The 17,963-nt window shown below is 42.1% G+C and overlaps 1 protein-coding gene across 1 annotated transcript in view; it reads right to left on the bottom strand.

Moving 5' to 3' along the window:
• Nucleotides 1–713: 713 nt before the first annotated feature.
• The window catches only part of LOC117061557 (cytosolic phospholipase A2 epsilon-like), a 36,633-nt gene continuing 19,383 nt past the window's right edge, over nucleotides 714–17,963 (bottom strand). The window contains exons 7-19 of the mRNA XM_033174436.1: nucleotides 17,294–17,436; nucleotides 17,024–17,119; nucleotides 16,408–16,445; nucleotides 15,866–16,001; nucleotides 13,513–13,649; nucleotides 12,469–12,691; nucleotides 10,810–10,924; nucleotides 8,063–8,200; nucleotides 6,571–6,681; nucleotides 4,423–4,614; nucleotides 3,099–3,265; nucleotides 1,390–1,576; nucleotides 714–922 (exon numbers count right to left, since the gene is read on the bottom strand). Of these exons, the coding sequence (XP_033030327.1) occupies nucleotides 714–922; nucleotides 1,390–1,576; nucleotides 3,099–3,265; nucleotides 4,423–4,614; nucleotides 6,571–6,681; nucleotides 8,063–8,200; nucleotides 10,810–10,924; nucleotides 12,469–12,691; nucleotides 13,513–13,649; nucleotides 15,866–16,001; nucleotides 16,408–16,445; nucleotides 17,024–17,119; nucleotides 17,294–17,436 (1,892 nt within the window). The remainder of the gene's footprint in view (nucleotides 923–1,389; nucleotides 1,577–3,098; nucleotides 3,266–4,422; nucleotides 4,615–6,570; nucleotides 6,682–8,062; nucleotides 8,201–10,809; nucleotides 10,925–12,468; nucleotides 12,692–13,512; nucleotides 13,650–15,865; nucleotides 16,002–16,407; nucleotides 16,446–17,023; nucleotides 17,120–17,293; nucleotides 17,437–17,963) is intronic.

A 17,963-nucleotide genomic window follows, 5' to 3' on the forward strand; every position in this document is an offset into this window, starting at 1 on the left:
TCCCACCATCTTCCCCCAAATCAATTTGTGAGGGTTACGGGCACGGGAAGGAGTGGGGGAGCCCATTTCTGCAAGCGAAAGTCCTTGTGCTGGGCTTCCACTGACAGGGATGCTTAGGTGACTCCCACTCTTTAAAAATATTCAGCAGGCTATAACTACTTTTAAATAAATACATTTTAAACCAGTGCTTGAGATTCTATAGTGCAATTACAGTGGTACCTCAGGTTACAAACTTAATTCGTTCTGGAGGTCATTCTTATCCTGAAACCATTCTTAACCTGAGGCGTGATTTTGCTAATGGGGCCTCCCGCTGCCGCTGGGCCATTTCCATTCTCATCCTGGGGCAAAGTTCTCAACCCGAGGTACTAATTCTGGGTTAGCGGAGTTTGTAACCCGAAGCGTTTGTAACCCGAGGTACCACTGTACATAACAGGGGGCATAGGAAAGTCCTGAGTAGCAGTTAAGTCATATTCCTTTAGAAGGTTTCCAGAGCAAATGGTTTGCAAACTACTGGGCTACATACATTTTCAAAGTGCAGTAAGACTATATTATTTTAAGCTGAGGTAGCCAGTGAAGATAAACTAATCTGTGGAAAACACAGCACATTATATATATATATATATATATATATATATATATATATATATATATATATATAATTAACTTAATAAAAAGCTATGCATCTATCTTCCGGATAGGTTTTCCCACAATGCCTATTTTGTTTGGTGTCTTTTTCTCTCTACTGCTCTTCGCAAAGCGTGGAGGATCGAATCTTCATTATTCTGAATATTGTAGCTGGTCAATCCCACCAGTTTATCAAAATCCTCCTCTGTATATGTAAAGCTTTGGAGTCCATATGGAGAACAGGGACCAGTCACATCAACGTCACCCTGCTTCAGTTCAGAGGGGGTGCGTTCCACACCTGCAAAACAAAGGCCATTATCACATTACTTACACTACTCTCTGCATGTGCTGTCTTCCTCTTTGCAAAAGCTGATCAGTGGCAATTTTGAAACGAGAGCCAATGAATATGTTATCTCTGCAGTGTGTGAATCACAGGAAAAGTACCCAACCATGAACACCTGTTAATATGGCAGCATTAGCTGTGCCAGCAAAACAGCATACTGGGGAGGGGGTCCTTATTTGGGTGAAAAGGTGGTGTAAATGAAAAATGGATGCCTGCCAAGATATCACTGATAAACCCAGCACAAGGGTTCCCAAGGTGAGGGCGATGACTTTGGTATGACTTCACCCAGTTTTTGGTGTGATGTGTCAAAACTCAGAAATTACACTATCCATTTAAAAAAAAACAATATATTTTTACTTCTAAAAATTCACAGGCAGCTCTGGGCACTCCCTGTTAGCAAACAAACAAACAAACAAGCTTACCTGGTGCTTTATATTTTCTGAATGTGTCATTTATCAGAGGAAAGAAAACCACAATGGGTGCTTTCGGATTCTCAAGATCTTCAAAGACATAGCACTCCTTCAGATCCTTATCCTTAATATGACTCAGATCTATTTTAGGGAAAGGAATTCCTTGCTTTGCAAAATATCTGGAGGCTTCATGTAAAGGCTGGATTGACGTAAGACAAAAACTGAAATGAGACTTCACCCTTACTAAAATAATTTATTTTGGTTTTTTTAGATACAAAGATGCTTAGGTTTGAGACCTTCCCATACACCTCACTTCCCACCATGATGTGTAGATTCATATGCATCTAAGTGTGTAGACAAGCCTGACTCTACTGAGCCTATGGGAATCCATGAATGGTTGTTGCTCCTCTAGGGGAGAGGAGTGTGTCCTTTGGATTTATTTTGATCTCCTTAGAGTGATCAAACTGCTTTACACACATTACATAAATAAATCTTTTAAGAGTAAGCAAATGAGGATCTGGAGATGAGAGATTCCTGCTTTTTAATGGTTGTCTAAGCGAGTCCACAGTGAAAGATCAAATGTGAATTATGGACTTACTTACTGCTTCACAAATCACTATATTTGCATTAACTAGTATATAAAAGTATTTTGATGCCACCATATCGGGAGGTGTACTCCGTTAAAACATAAAACAGCATTTAAACAATAAAAATACAGATAATCATTAAGATGCCTGGCTAATTCTCATCTGGTTGACAAGTGAGAGAAGAGCATGATTAACTTTTGATGAGAAGTAGGATCAAGGCAAGAAGAACTATCACCGGAAGATAAAACAGAACAGCAGAGAAATCCTCCATTCTAATATAAAACTGTGCCATCAACTAGAGCAGGGGAGAGGGACTGTGGCCCTCCAGATGTCGAATCCCCGTGACGGGGTGAGCTCCCATTGCTCAGTCCCAGCTCCTGCCCACCTAGCAGTTCGAAAGCACATCAAAGTGCAAGTAGATAAATAGGTACCGCTCCGGTGGGAAGGTAAACAGCGTTTCCGTGCGCTGCTCTGGTTCACCAGAAGTGGCTTAGTCATGCTGGCCACATGACCCGGAAGCTGTACGCCGGCTCCCTTGGCCAGTAATGCAAGATGAGCGCCGCAACCCTAGAGTCGGACATGACTGGACCTAAAGGTCAGGGGTCCCTTTACCTTTACAATTGCCCTAATATCAATTTAGGGAATTTATCAGTGAAACTGACTATTGTGAAGACCAAGGGTGAGATGGTTAGAGTGACAGCTGAGTAAGGCAACTGAGGAGTTTGAAAATAAGGCGACACTTAACTGAAGTTGCTTCTTTTTAAAGCCAACCAACTATGGACTTCAGAAGCTATGGCTTCCAACTGGAGGCTGTTCAATAAAAGTTGTGTGTAGCAGCTGCTGCAGCGTGTTCTGATCAGCCCATATAGAACAGCTTAGTATGCGTATGATCCCATCGTGTTTCTACTGGTAATGGTGTGAAACGGCTTCACAAAATGGGGGCAGCCCATGAGACAAAGCTACATTACACTGTGACAGGCAGTCATTGCCATGAAGAGCAGAAGTCTTTTCAAGCAGCCTCCAAATGGTGTGTATAACTTAAGAACACGTCAACTGATGCTTATCATTTTCTCTAGGGTTCATAATCAATATAAAACTGGAAAGCAATGATTCAAAAACTAAAAAATGTCTCACAGATGTTTGTGATCCTGAAGAATAATTTAAATGTATAATGACATCCACTTTCCTCTCAGGCCTCAGGAGTGGTGGGTAGCTGATATCTATAAATGCTGCAGTATCTACGATGGACAGGTATTCTGATGTAGCTGTCAGCCGGTTGGGAAGAGTGTCTAGAGCAGTATCTGAAAGGCAAGTATCATGGTTAGCAATTAATAGTCTGCTGCTACTTTGATTAATCTACACGTTCCCAGTTTTCTGTATTTGTCTGAAGTTCTAAAAAGAGCTTTGCATTCTAAAGCTCAAGATCCATTACTCTTTCCCCAACAAATATCACAACTGGAGAGAGACCTGTTGGAATGTCATGTAAAAGTGCTGTCTAAAATGTATAAAATATTATTGGAATATTATTGGAATGGGAGACAAAGGATGAGCAAGTAAAATCCTCAATGATACATTGAGCAATAGATATTGGTCATCATATAGATATGGAAGCATGGGAAGGATTGTGGAATATGGATTTAAAATTGACAGCATGTTATGGTCTAAGAGAAAATTATATAAAATGATATATTGATGGTATCTAACACTGAGTAAATTGGCAAAAATGTATAAATCTAAATCAAATAAGTGTTGGAAATGTAAAGAGAAAGAAGGTTCTTTTTATCATATGTCTTGTAGTAAGGTTAAAGCTTACTTTGAAATGATATATACTGAATTGAAAAGGATGTTTAAAATAATGTTTGTAAAACAAAACCCCAGAAGCTTTTCTTTTGGGAATTATAGGGACAGAACTACCGGAACTGTATAGAAACTTCTTCATGTACGCTACTACAGTGGCAAGAATATTACTTTCCCCAAAATGGAAAGAGGCAGACGTCCCAGCAAAGAAAGAATGGATACCTAAACTTATGAAATATGCAGTAATGGTGAAACTTCCTGGAAAAATAAGAAATCAAGATAACAAACTTTTCATAAAAGAATGGAAATGGTTTATTGAATATTTACAGATAAATTGTAAACAGATAAGGACATTTGCAGGATTATTGTAATAACCTGCAGTTTGATAAGAGTATATATTTAAGTAGATGAATAAATGAGCAAATTAAGTTCATTTGGATATGCAGAAGATACTAAAAATAAATTTAAGGAACCGCAGAAAGAGGGAGAAGAAAGTCAAGTTCTGAAATGTTAAAATGATTGTCAGATTAGTGAAATGTATAAACCTGAAAAGCATAAATAATTTTTTTTAAAAAAAAATTCATCTCAATTATCATCAACCCAGTTAAAATTTAAAACTTGGAGATCAATCAGCTTGGTTAGTCAAGCCCTGACCACATACCTTTCCATATGGCAAAGTTTTTATTATCTAGATATCCATCATTTAATTGGAATTCCCTTATGAAATTGTAGAACTTTGAGGTTGTTACGCTTTGTGTTAAGACTTCACGAAGGATCTTCATGAATTTATTGGCAGGGATAACCAGGTGAGTATTCAATTCATCTGCTTTTGGTGGCTGAGGTGGTCTTTCTTCTGCAAGTCAGAATAAATTGTAAATTTTATTTACTGAAGCAGTCATAAGGAACACATGAAATTATATGAACTGATGTATAGTGAAATAACCAGGGTTTCCCCTGATTATGTGATGGCTGTATATTGATCAAATATATACCATATTGCGGAAGCCATATTCAGGTATCTGGTCATATAAAATAAATGTGTACAGAGGTAGGCTTTGCACATTGAGCTAAACCATATTAAAAGTAGGTAGGTCAGGTGCAGAGTTTATTCCTCATGATGGGTGCAGGCTGTTCTTTACATACCCTATCATCAGAACTATCCCAAGATATTTTGCTGCCTGAGCTGAAGAACAAGATGATGCCACCCTTCCAAGCCAACCAGACCGGCAAATAAATCTAAATTCAAGCTCAGGGAAAAGTGGAAGAGATCAGCTCTGCACTACAGGCAAATCCCCATTTACATGTGTTCAATATGTGCGCAACCACACACCTGCTGCCATGAGTTAATTTGTTATTGGCATAAAACTGCACTGCCTTCCTTTGAAAATACAGTGTAAGGTTCTCGGTTCGTTTAAAGGATAAACCTTTAAAGGATAAACCTCCGAGTTATCCTTTAAAGTTTTATTGTGAAAACTATGTACAGTGCAGGGCGCAAAAATGCATGTCTGTCTCAAGTGGCGTCAGAATCTGGGAATGGTCCCTTCCGGTTCTGACCCCAACAAAAGAGTTTCGGTATACGAAAACCCTGCCCTCCATCCCTCCTTTTCACCCGACGACACCTTTGGGGCGACTGAAATTGTGTTTCCCCTGCATCGCCCTGGGTCCCAAGGGAGTGTGGGGTCTCTCTGACATCCCCAGAGCCTCGACTCCTTTCCTCCTGAGAAACCTCCCCCTCCCTGCTAGAAGCGTCGCTGCTACTTTCGCTGCCGGAGGAGGTGCTGCTGGTCAGGTGGGACTGAGGCTCTCTGTAGCATCCCGAGAGCCCTTCCACCACCTTGCGCTGCACCGGGGATAGTTCCCTGACAAAAAGCAATGGAAGTTGCAAAATCTACTGCTATATTTGCTGCTGCTAGCTTAGGCAGGAATTTTGCCAGTATATTGCCAAACTTTCAACGAGGCCAAACTTTCATCGGCAAAACACCACACACCCACATTTCACACTGCTTCACGTAGTAAAGCACTCGCTTCTGTCTGAGACTCAGGAAACACTGTGACAGGCAATGAAGCCGCCATCAGGGATAGCAACGGAACTGGTGATTCACCTTGCTAGAGAAGAAACTAAATTTTAAATTTTTTTTAGTTTCTTCTCTCGTTAGATTCACAAAATGCTTAGGGGTATATGACTATGTACCCCTGCATCCCCCCAGAAAAAAGCACTGGTGATATGTATATTTTTTAGAACTCACTCCGGTTGTGACTGTAATTTTTTTATGCTGCATATTATATTACTGCTGTAATGTCTCTGGGAAAACCCTGGACCTCAGCAATGAGGAAACAACGCTGCCAAAGCAGTCCTTACTAAGCTACAGCCATTGTTTATTAAAGAATCATACACAGCAACGATACTCCCCCCCCTCCCGCAAGGAGGGAGGAAAACAACTGAATGAATGAATGGGAGGGGAACAGATTACAACTAAAATACCTGTATCCCAGCTAATAGGATTCAGGTGTACACAATGAGATTCCACACTTAAAGACACATACATCACAACTGTCGCCCACCTGAGGATGTTCTGGAGAATGGCAGGTAATAATCAAATAACAATAATATGCCAATTCAAGTTGCTAGTGTTGAAATCTAGAATTTGGAACCCAGGCAACTTTAAAATGTGCAGCCCTGGGGTTCCTTACCAGGAAGCATGGCCTAAAAATGTATTAAGTACATAATTAGCATACTATAGTGAGGGGCAGGATGAAGCAAAATTTTAAATTTTATAACCAAATGTAAAACAAAACATGCATGACTAACCAATATCCTGTACTCTGTCCCTGGTAAGCTTGTGCCACAGGCTTTCTTCCGAAGTATCAAGTGCACGCCAGGAATCCAGTAGGTTATAAGAAAATACATTACTCCACACACCTTGAGAAAAGGAGGGAGAGATCAAGTAAGAAATGTTTGATCTCGTCAAATGATTGATCACATGAATGAGGAGGGGCGATCTGCATCCCAGTTTGTTGTGACTACTTTCTTTTCCCCCCTCTGTTGTCACGACCAAAATTAATGGGGTCTTGCCGGGGGTGGGGCACGAAAAATTGCTTGGGGTTGGTCTCATTGGGTCTCCAGGCCAGGGATTAGCCACACCTATGTTAAGCTCCAGGTGAGCTACACCTTTTAAGGGACAAGGCATGACAGGAAAGCTAAAAGCAAAGCGAAAATAACCTAAAGCACAATGTTTGAAAGCCCTCACATTAGATATTTGCAACAAAAAATCATTTTGCATCTTTCTTGGTTCCCTCGGAAAGGTGTGTGAGGACTAACTGAGGTTCAGTGTTTTAAAAGTGTTTCAAAGAAAGATGCCATTTTACAATGTCCTTTACAACATTATCAGGGTTTGAATTGGGCAATCTAATTTACTCAAAGAAGATAATTCTTCGGCTGAGTTTCCAACAACCTGCAACCTTTCTTTGACTCCGTCATTACTATTACCAAATACAATCCAGGAAGGAAAGTTAGTTCTTTGACTCTACGAGTCCTGTGAATATTCTAGGCAAAACAATAATGGAGTTGTCTTAAGGAATGAATTAGTGTTGTGGAGCGACAGGTGCTGTATAGGCTTCAGTTCACTAATTACTTAGATGACACCATGTCAACGTGCCAAATCAATAGATGATACCAAATTTGGAAGAGTTGCTTTAGTAAACAGGCTAAACACTTTAAAATGTTTTAACACAGCAGATGGTTGAGCAGATGGAAACAGAATAAAAGGCTTTAGGAACAAATGTAAATTGAGGGAGACACACCAAATGCATTCATATGAGATCAGACTCCTAGCAACATTACTTCCAATATGCATGTAGGGTTAATGCCCATCTGTTTGTTTTATATTATTTATCTGTGCATGGATAGTTTAATGTGAAGTCAGGCTGGTTTTTGTTACACCACTCTGATTTTATCCAGAATGTACTGTTCTGCATACTGATTGGCAAATACATAAGTGTTGCTTACCTGAGGTAAAAAGAGGATGTAGAAATCACATTGTGTAAATTTTCCTCAGTGAATAAGCTGAACTGGGCAATTATTTGTCTCAGTAAAAGCTCAACTCTTTCACACTATCCTAAAGTCTTATTGCTAAGCAAGTATGTAGAGTAGAATAGCCTTTGTGATTTTTAGGAAGTAAACAAACCTTCATGCTACAGTCAGATTTTTTCCCCCAATGGGAATTTGAGGGATTTTGAACATTATAGTATCTTGAAAATGGTATCTGCAACTCATGTTTGTAAAAGTAGAGAATTTAAGTCACCTTTCATGAAACAGATTCCAGATTCTGGAAGTTTCCTCATCAGCCGTCCCATGAAGAATTTACTTCCAAAGTCCTCAGCACGAACATAGGCTCCATATTTTATTATTCCAACCTCAAAAGGAGTGAATTCCATCCATTCTATAACAGGACAAAAGCAATTATAGATTCAAATTAAAAGTTTGCTTTGGTGAAATCCGGGTTTGTGATTGTTGCATTTTGAGTAACTTATTTATCATAGCAGATATATGACCTGACCTGAATGTCAGAAAAGAGAAAGAAAAGCAGAACCTTATTGTAATGTCCTCGGTTAGTTGCTCATGAGAAACCAGGCAGAACTCCAACCTTTCGTTTAGTAGTTTTATTGTGCATACTATGTACAGTGCAGATCTCAAAAGTTCATGTCTGTATCAAATATCGGCAGAATCCGGGAATGGCCCCTTCTGGTTCTGACCCCAACAAAAGAGTTTCGGTATACGAAAACCCCGCCTTCCCTCTTTTCGTTTCACCCCTCTATGTCTTTGGGGCGACAGAAATTGCGTGCCTCCTTCCTTGCCCCTTGGGCCAGAGGAGTACAGGGTCTCTCCAGCATCCTCAGATCCTCGGATCTCCATCCCCTGAGTGCCCTGCCCCTCCCCACTGAAGCCTCGCTGCTTCCTCCGCTGGCAGAGGAAGTGCTACTGGTCAGGTGGGGCTGGGGCTCTCTGTAGGATCCCAAGAGCCCTTCCACCACCTTGCGTTGCGCCAGGGACAGTTCCCTGACACTTATACACCAGGCTTCCTCAAACTCGGCCCCCCAGATGTTTTTGGCCTACAACTCCCATGATCCCTAGCTAGCAGGACTAGTGGTCAGGGATGATGGGAATTGTAGTCTCAAAACATCTGGAGGGCCGAGTTTGAGGAAGCCTGTTATACACAACTAGTACATTAACCCCGTTAAATTAACGGGCACTAGAACATATGTGGTCAAACTGTTGCCCTAGCAACGCCGGGGACATGCGCAAGGCTGACTGAGCGGCTCTTGCTTATCTCGGTTTTTTTTCTAACAACGCGAGAGCCGCACGACGTAGCCAGCTCTGCGCATAGCGTCCCTGTTGCCCTAGCAACATCGGGAACATGCGCAGAGCGTCTCTGCGCTCAAAGTCCCAACGGCAGTAGCGCAATCCCACGGACACAGGGCCTGGACGCAGAGACACTTGCACTTTATTATAGGTGATGTTTTATTAGAACAGATACAAAAATATTTTTAAAACTGAGCAAAAATTATTTTCAGTTCACAATGAGGGGAGAGTTGTGTTTTGTGGTTCCCATTCTCAGCTGTTGGGCACCATTTTACCTTCCCAGCAAGCTCAAAAGTGATGTCAGATAGCATTGACTTGACTCTGTTTGACTTCATGATGATGTGATGTGATGTTATGACATTATCATCCATCAGAATTGGGGCAAAGGTTCATGCCCACATTCTGGAGTTCACAGAAGAAGAAAAAGCACCCCAGATACTGGGAATTCCTGGGAATACTAGCGCTGCAAGTGATAAGTTTGTTGTACTCTTGGTCCTCTTACAAGCCCTCCATAAATTGCCAAGATGCTTCCCCAGTGTTATAGCATTCAGAAAGAGAAGTGAAGCTGGAGGACCCCAGTTTGGCTAAGTCTTAATTAAATGTATTACAAGATTGTCTTCAAACAATCTGAGATAATTATGTATCTCAGCTACAATTATTTAAAGTGGTAGATGTTAGGGAAGCTACCATAAATAGTGGGTTGGATCCTTTGTGGAACTCCTTTCTGCCACGATGAGGATCCGTTGCACAACAGCCTTTTCATTAAAAAGAAGCAAGAGCCCACTTGTTCAGAAAAATGAGGATATTCAAGACACTCCCTAGACTTTGTGGATAACCAAGGGCATGGGAAACAAAGCAGATTAATCCAGGGAAATAAAGGGGCAGTTGTCCAATCACTACCTGAAGTCGTCTGTGTTCCTTGTCACCAAGTTGTCACCACTATCTTTCTCTTATGGTGGGTTGGCTAATTTGACCTTACCAAATTGGAACTACTATCTAAGCTCACTTTTGAACTTCACCTCCAAGAAGTGGGGATCAGGTGGCCTTCTGCGTCCATGGGTATCCAAGGCTAGAATCACCATTTTGGGTGCAAGTGCAAACATTTCTGGATGGTCACATGACCTGCTCTGGAAATAAGGAAGGCTCCTGGTGTAAGAAGGGGAAGATATTTCTGGCCTCCCCATCCCTGGCCTTACTGGTGCTGTGACATGCAAAGCATAGGTCTCACACAGCACAGCTAGGCTCCCACCTCATGTCCTGTTACCAGGTACTAGTTTTATCTTGCTGTAGCTGGAAGAGAGACCTTCTTTCTTAGGATGCTTAGCTGAAAGGATAGGTAAACACCTCTTCTCAAGACCAAGACCTATCAGGGTGTGACACAGAAGGCACAGAAGTGGCATTCTGGTCCCCCTTTGCACTCTAAAAGTCTTCAATCTATGAAGGGGTGCTGTTTTTACAGATCCCTCAATACAAAAGGGATCTTTCAGCATCGGAGCAGATTTTCATGCTTGCTTGTGTAACTAGTTTTTATACTTATAAACTGTTTATATGCCTACTGTGGCATTTAGTGGTATATAAATTAAGTAATACGTTAAATATGAAAAAGTGTTAATCATACAGCCAATAGTAAGTCAAGTCAACATGGGAGCTTTTTCAGTTTCAAATCAAATACAATATGGATAACATTACCTTTAAATTCTGCAAGGCTATAGTCGTCCTTGGTGTTGAGTACCATGTATATAGGCAGTGGGTTTTGACTGTGAGTCAGGGCACGCTTCTGCCCCGAGAGTGTGTCGCTGCATCTCTTTAAAAATAATGGTTTAAATAACACCAAATTATTAAAACGGCAAGGAAATCCAATCCTTTAGGCAGTAACAAATATTAGGAAGGGGTGGTGAGAAGACAAGATTAATCCCTAACCCTGATTTCATCCACATATCTAAAAATGCTTCATCTGAAGTGAAAGATGGGTAAAAATTCCTCTGAGGAATTAGCTGAGAATGTGTTTTTTGAGGGCGGAGGGGTCCTTTAAAATATTAAGAGAATTTCAGCCGCTGCCTGGAAAATATTTTTGTGAAATCACACACACAGCTGTCTGCCAGCCAGTAGGACTGGTGGAGAATTTCAGGAGCAACTATAGATTCAATCCAATGGCAACTTCTGTTGTCTAGGCTCTGGTAACCTCTGAATTAGATTGCTGAAAAGCATCATGTGTGGAGCTATCTTTGAAGGAGATTTGGAAACTGCTGTTGGTGCAAAATTCATCAGCCCGGTTGCTCATCAAGGCAAGATGGTCTGAGCACATTACACCGACCCTGGCATTACTGCACTGGCTGCCACTTAGTTTCTGGGCCCAATTTCAAGTGCCAGTTTTGACCGATAAAGCCTTAAACAGCTCAGGACTGCAATACCTCAAGGACCGCCTCTCCCCGTATGAATCACCCTGGACCCTGCAGTCATAATCCGAGGCCCTTCTTCATATGCCTCTGCCACGAGAGGTCTGGGGGGTGGCAACAAGAGAACAGGTATTTTCTGTGGTAGCTCCCCTTTTGTGGAATGCTCTCCCCCAGGGAGGCTTGCCTGGTTCCTTCATTATTTATATTTAGGGGCCACATGAAAACATTCCTCTTTAACCAGGCCAGAGGCTGATTAACATTCCAGGGCCATTTAAATGGGGTTATTGGTTTGTCTTTATTATGCATTTTGAGTTCTCATTTTGTACAGTGGTGCCTTGCAAGACGAAATTAATTCGTTCCGCAAGACTTTTCGTCTTGCGGAAATTTCATCTTGCGAGGCACCGTTTCCCATAGGAACGCATTAAAATTTAATGAATGCGTTCCTATGGGGGAAAAAGTCCGGGGGCGCCAGTTGGAAGGGGCGGCAGCCAATCGCGCCCGCCATCTTGGGTGGACTTCACATGTACACCCAAGATGGCGGGCGCAATCGGCCGGCACCCCTTCCAACCGGCACCGGAGCCGCGCCGCGTTTTAAGGCTGTAGCGAGCGAACAGCAGCGCTGCTGTTCGCTCGCTGCAGCTTTAAAATGCAGCGTGGCGCGGTCCGGTGCCGGCTTACAGTGGTACTGCGCGAGACGAATTTGTCTGGCGAAGCACAGCCATAGACGAATTCGTCTCGCGAGTCAACTAAAAACTCACAAAACCCTTTCGTTTTGCGAGTTTTTCGTTGTGCGAGGCATTCGTCTTGCGGGGTACCACTGTATTTTTATGTGGTGAACCACCCTTCAATCTTATGATGAAGGGCAGCATACAAATTTAATGAATCATCATCATCATCTCTCAGATTTAATTTCAGAAAACAGAAAATGAATAAAAACAGAAATATATATTACCCCGTTGCTCAATGCTTTGTCAATGAAAAGTCCCCAAAGATCAGTGATACATGTTTTGTAGCCTTCCTTTTGCCGATGTTCCAGTGCATCACTGTATTCCTTTAAGTTTTGGAGGGAAAACAAGTCCAGCTTGCATCTGGTCATACTCTTGCGAGCCTCTGAAATTGCTCCTGAAAGGTCTTGCTGTGACCAGTCAGCATGTTCATAAAGATTTGATAAGGCCCTAGGGGAGATGAATTATTTGATTTTTTTTCATTTTTGTATTTATATTCTGCCTTTCCTCCACAGAGCTCAAGGTGGCGTACATGGCTCTCCCTGTCTCCATTTTGTTCCCACAGCAAACTTGTGAAGCAGGTTAGGCTGAAAGATAGTGACTTGCCGAAAGTGTAAAATAATGGGAGTGTAGAATAAATTGCTATGAGACATACCGAATATTATCAGTAAAGCAAAACAAACAACTCTCTTTATGAAAAACCAGAAAATCGTGCAAAAGTTGGCTGGGTTGTTGTTGCTTGGAAGGAATTTGATACACCCATGGGATTTTTCAGTGCAAATAACGTCAAAGTGTAAGGAAAGAGCTCAGCAGTCAGCAAAAGGGAAAAAGGAAAACCTTTTTTAACAACAACAACAACAACAACCAAAAAACTACAACCCACCACACCCTCCCAAAACTGGATAAAGGCTAAAGATAAACAAAATGCAACTATAAAGGACTGAAAATTTTAAAAAAAAACTTGTAGTTGTAGTCCCAAAACATCTGGAGGGCCGAGTTTGCCTATGCCTGCTCTAGAGGCTATTCTACAGAAAAGAAAAGGGGGGGGAACCCAACAGAGGATTTATAGGCTAAGCCTGTATTGTGAACTTTTATTTTACTTTATTTTACTTTACTTTCAAGCCTGGCAAGTTTCTAACAGCACACCGGCTATTTTCCATGTTCCCATTCACAGAAAAGTTCCTGGGCAGCCATATATGGACCACTGTTTAGCCACTGCAGTATGGACCATAGAAATGTCAAAAGGGAACTTGTCATTGCACCATCCTTACCATGTGGAGCCAGATGATCCAGTGATGTATGAAATACAATCTAAGAGATTCAACTTTTGAAGACCATATAGGTTGCCATGTAAAGCTGTGAATGCCCTGGCAGCTCCTCCTGTTGTCATGACAGCCACCACTGGCACCTGTTCAACATAAAACATTTTTTTTAAAAAAATAATCAAATGTAAGGGTACATTAAGAAACCAATGATTAAAAGTAATACATGGGGACAGCCCCTGTTCTTCCTTTCTAAACAGGATGCTGAAGTCACTCTTAATATGATTTTGATATTGAAGTCAGTTGTACATCCTCTGAAGGAAGCAAGGTTCGGATCCGGGGATGGCAGTGCAAGGAGGGTGCAACAACAACAACAATAATAATAATATTTATTATTTGTACCCCGCCCATCTGGCTGAATTTCCCCAGCCACTTGGGGCTGGTGTCACTCCAGCGGCCACAGGGTCTGGGTGAGTATGATGGGCTCCATTCACCCCCCACCCCTCACTCCACCCCCAATGCAGGGCACGCCTCCTCCCACCGCCGAGGCTCACAAGTGCCAAGGTGGAGCACCCGAGCCTGCCCTTGGCTCCCCGCAAACCCCAGAACACTCGCCACTCCGGGAGGGAGGAGGTAGGTCCGGCGCCAATTTTTGCCTCGGCTTCTCGGCAGAATAAACTACACTAGGCCCTTGGCCTAAGGTTACCAGATGTCCCCGTTTTCCAGGGACAGTCCCCGGATTTACAGCTTTCTCAGCATTCACATGTATGTAGCGAACAATAAGTGTCCCTGGATTCGCTGGAAAAAAATCTGGTAACCTTACCTTGACCACCTTTGAAAACCTTCTCCTGACAGCAGAGGGACACAGCAAAGGGATGGTATCCACAATATATAACCTAGTACTCCAAAATCCCACAAACCTCTTTGACGCAATCAAAAAATAATAGGAGCATGACATAGGCTATGAAATAAACCCCACCCAATGGACTAGAATGTGATCTAAACCTCCCTTTAAGTCCACATCAGCCAAAAGAAGGAAACTCACTCTGAAACTCACCTACAGGTGGTACTTAACACCACAGAAACTAGCACTGATACGCCCAGGAACCTCACCAAGATGTTGGAGAGGCTGCACATCCATAGGCACATACCTCCAGATGTGGTGGGAATGCCCTAAAATCCAACCCTTCTGGACAGCACTTCTATAAGAAATATGCAAAATAACTAAACAGGTATTAGAACTCACCCCAGAACTGGCCCTACTGAACATCTTCCAAGATCATAATGACCACTCACATTATACAGAGCTTATAACCCTCCTACTCTCAGCAGCCAGAAACCTCATAGCCAGACACTGGAGAGACCTGTCAGGAGTAAACATGGACCAATGGTATCAAATTGTATGGGAAGTGGCCTTACTAGAAAAGCTAATCAACTGAAACTGACACGGGGACAAACAGAAGAGGATGCCTTCACCCCAGTATGGTTCCCTTTTATCACAAACAACAACAATCCACCGAGAGCATATGAATCTGGCTTATCTGACTCAACAAGCCCTCTCCCCTCACAAATGCAAACAAACACCACTGCAGACAACCACAGACAACCAACCACACCTTGCCCCTATATCTTCTGCTTGTCTCTCATGGGGAGGCATTATAGATCAGTGGTATTTTTTGTTTGTTTGTTTAATTTGTATACTGCCCTATACCCGCAGATCTGAGTACGTGTTTTGCACACATTTGCATAAGGTCCACAATTCAATCCCAGGCATCTCCATTGGAGTGCGAGTTCATTAAGACCAACATAATGCCAGGGACTTGGGAAACCACTGTCACTCAAAGCAGACAGTACCAAGCTATGAGCAGACGAAGGGTTTCCCTAGTGGAACATGTCTACCAGGGTAGCACACTGGTTCAGCCACACTTGGTGCTACACTGCTGGGGCACCACAATGATACTCTAGAATGGAGTGCAAGAGGCAGTGGGGGTGTGTGTGTGCCAAAGTCTGCTATTGTGTCTACTGATAGAGGGAGGCAAGTTTGACCAATTTCCCCTCTCACCTGCAGCTCCCAGTGCTCTCTGAAAATCTGTTTGCAGGAGCAACAGCATACAGAGCAGAAATTGGATTCCATCCTGCGTTCACACGTGTTAAAATACATCCCTGTATGGTTAATTCAGCCTTTACTGTTTCCCGTAAATAGTGGATTTGCTGTATTTTATTTGTTTATTTTATTTGCTGAAAACAGTCACACAAATAAAAAACAATCAAACTGTGCCTACGAAGAATATTTTGGTAAAAAAAGAGAGAGGCTAAATCCTTCATACCAAATATTTACTAAGCAAAATTTTGTACTACGCACCTCATGATCTTGTAAGCCCTTCTTTAAGCCGAGAGCCCTTTCCAGGGCAGCTGCAACAAACTTCTTCCGTTTCTGTATAACTGTTTGTTCATCCATACATAGTTCATACCCCAAACGCACATCCAGGTTTTTCAGCCTTGAATGTAGGTCAGAGCAGAACAAAGAAAGCATCAGTGCACTGCATTCCCCCCACCCTCCATTTTTTTTATCATTTTCTTATGTAGAGCCACAGTCTCAAAAACAAAACAAACAAAAAACAAAAACCACATATCCAAAGCAAATGTTTCCATTTCAAGGAAAGCTTCCATTGACCCCTCTAATAGGCCAATACAGCTTCAGGACCTTGGCAGAGGGAGAGTTAAACATCATTCCCTATATTATCCCCCACAGCTAGTATTTACTAGTTTCATGTACCAAATCTGGCCAAATCCTAGGAGCCCCCCTCAATGTACTATAATCCTCCAATTATTTAGATATATATTTCAGATAGTAAATAGAAGTCAAGTAGGCAGAGTTGGGTAAAATTAACACTATCGTGTTACCATTCTTTCACGTTCACACGTAGATCAACTGTTTTGTCCTAGAGAGAGAGAAAAGATGGAATGTTGTCAGTAACCTGCCATAACGTGACATACTGTTTGATCTTCCTGTGTGGTATCCCCAGAGGAGAGCAGGCAGCAGCCACACATCACACATACCTCCATTCAGGGCTAGCAAAATGCGGCCTTGTATTTGATTCTGGAATGTCCCGCTTTTCCTCAGAACATCCCTATTTTCATCTGAGAAATATTGGAGGGTATTGAGTTATGGCCATGCTGGCTGGGGCTGATGGGAGTTGTCTACAACATCTGGCTGGGGCACCAGATTGAGGAATACTAGCATAGACAATGCTGAACTAGACAGACCCATGGCTCTGGCTTGGTATGAGGCAGCCTCCGTGGTATCATGGAATTACAGATTCTATGGTCCTGCTACAATTAGCTGAAGCCCCTTAACACTGTGATGGATAGTAGTTGCTATTCACCTTTTATTTGTAAATAGAATGGCCACTTAGAGGATTTTTTCGCAATCAAGTGGTGTGTGAATTTTGTTAATAAAATAAATAAATGTATTTCCTCCCTGATTTTCTTTCCTCTTCCACTGTGAAACAATGCTCACCTTGCCTATGGTCACTTCCTTTTCCATACTAAGAGAATCAAGAGGCAAAGTGAAGCAAAGTCTTTTATTTGCATCATTCCTTTCACCAGGAATACACTAAAAGAGAAAGAAGAAAAATTTAAAATTATGCTCACACACTTTCTCCAGACCATATATATGTCTTGAGAAAGTGTAGCCTCCTCAGTATTTTGATGTAAAATGAAAGCATTTTATACAGTGGAGGTAGCTTTACATTGCTTTTTAAATTGAAGAGGTGATTTAAAAACGTACAGAGCGTGGCTTCTTTGCTGGTTGAATCTCCAGTTCAGATTCCATATGCTTGATGCAGTGAAACACAAGGGGATCAGCAGGACACAGCTCAGAGTCCTGGCTCTCTTCATAGGATCCTTTCAAAGTGAATGTGAAGTTTTGCTCTACAAAGCACATAAAGAACCCTGATGTAATTGTCACAACATAGCTTTATTCAGTTCATGAGTATGAACAAATTCCCCTTTAAAAAAAGCAAACAAAGATTCTAGCAAAAGGGTAGCCAACGTGCTGCCTTCAAAATATTGCTGGACTACAACTCCCATCTCCTCTGACTGATGGCCATGCCGGATGAGTATTGACGTGAGCTTCAATCCAACATCTGGAGGGCCCCATTTTGGCAACTCCTGGTCCAAACTAATCTTACTGGTGTCAGTGCCATTCTCATGTGGACTCACTCTCCCTTCCAGATGTGTGGGTGTGTAACTACCACTAGCCCACCTCCATTTCTAGCTGGAGGAGATTTTGTGATGCCTCTGGTTCAGTGGAGTCTGGTCCATTATGGAAAATAGGGCAGTGCCCCTCTGACTGCAGTCTTGATTCCTCCAAGATCACCTGCCTACGTTCTGACTTAAAACTTTAAGAAGTTTAGATAAATCCATGGAGGATAAAGCTGTCAGTGGGCTGCTAACAA

The sequence above is a fragment of the Lacerta agilis genome, chromosome 1 (genome assembly GCF_009819535.1).
Source record: "Lacerta agilis isolate rLacAgi1 chromosome 1, rLacAgi1.pri, whole genome shotgun sequence".
NCBI lineage: Eukaryota > Metazoa > Chordata > Lepidosauria > Squamata > Lacertidae > Lacerta > Lacerta agilis.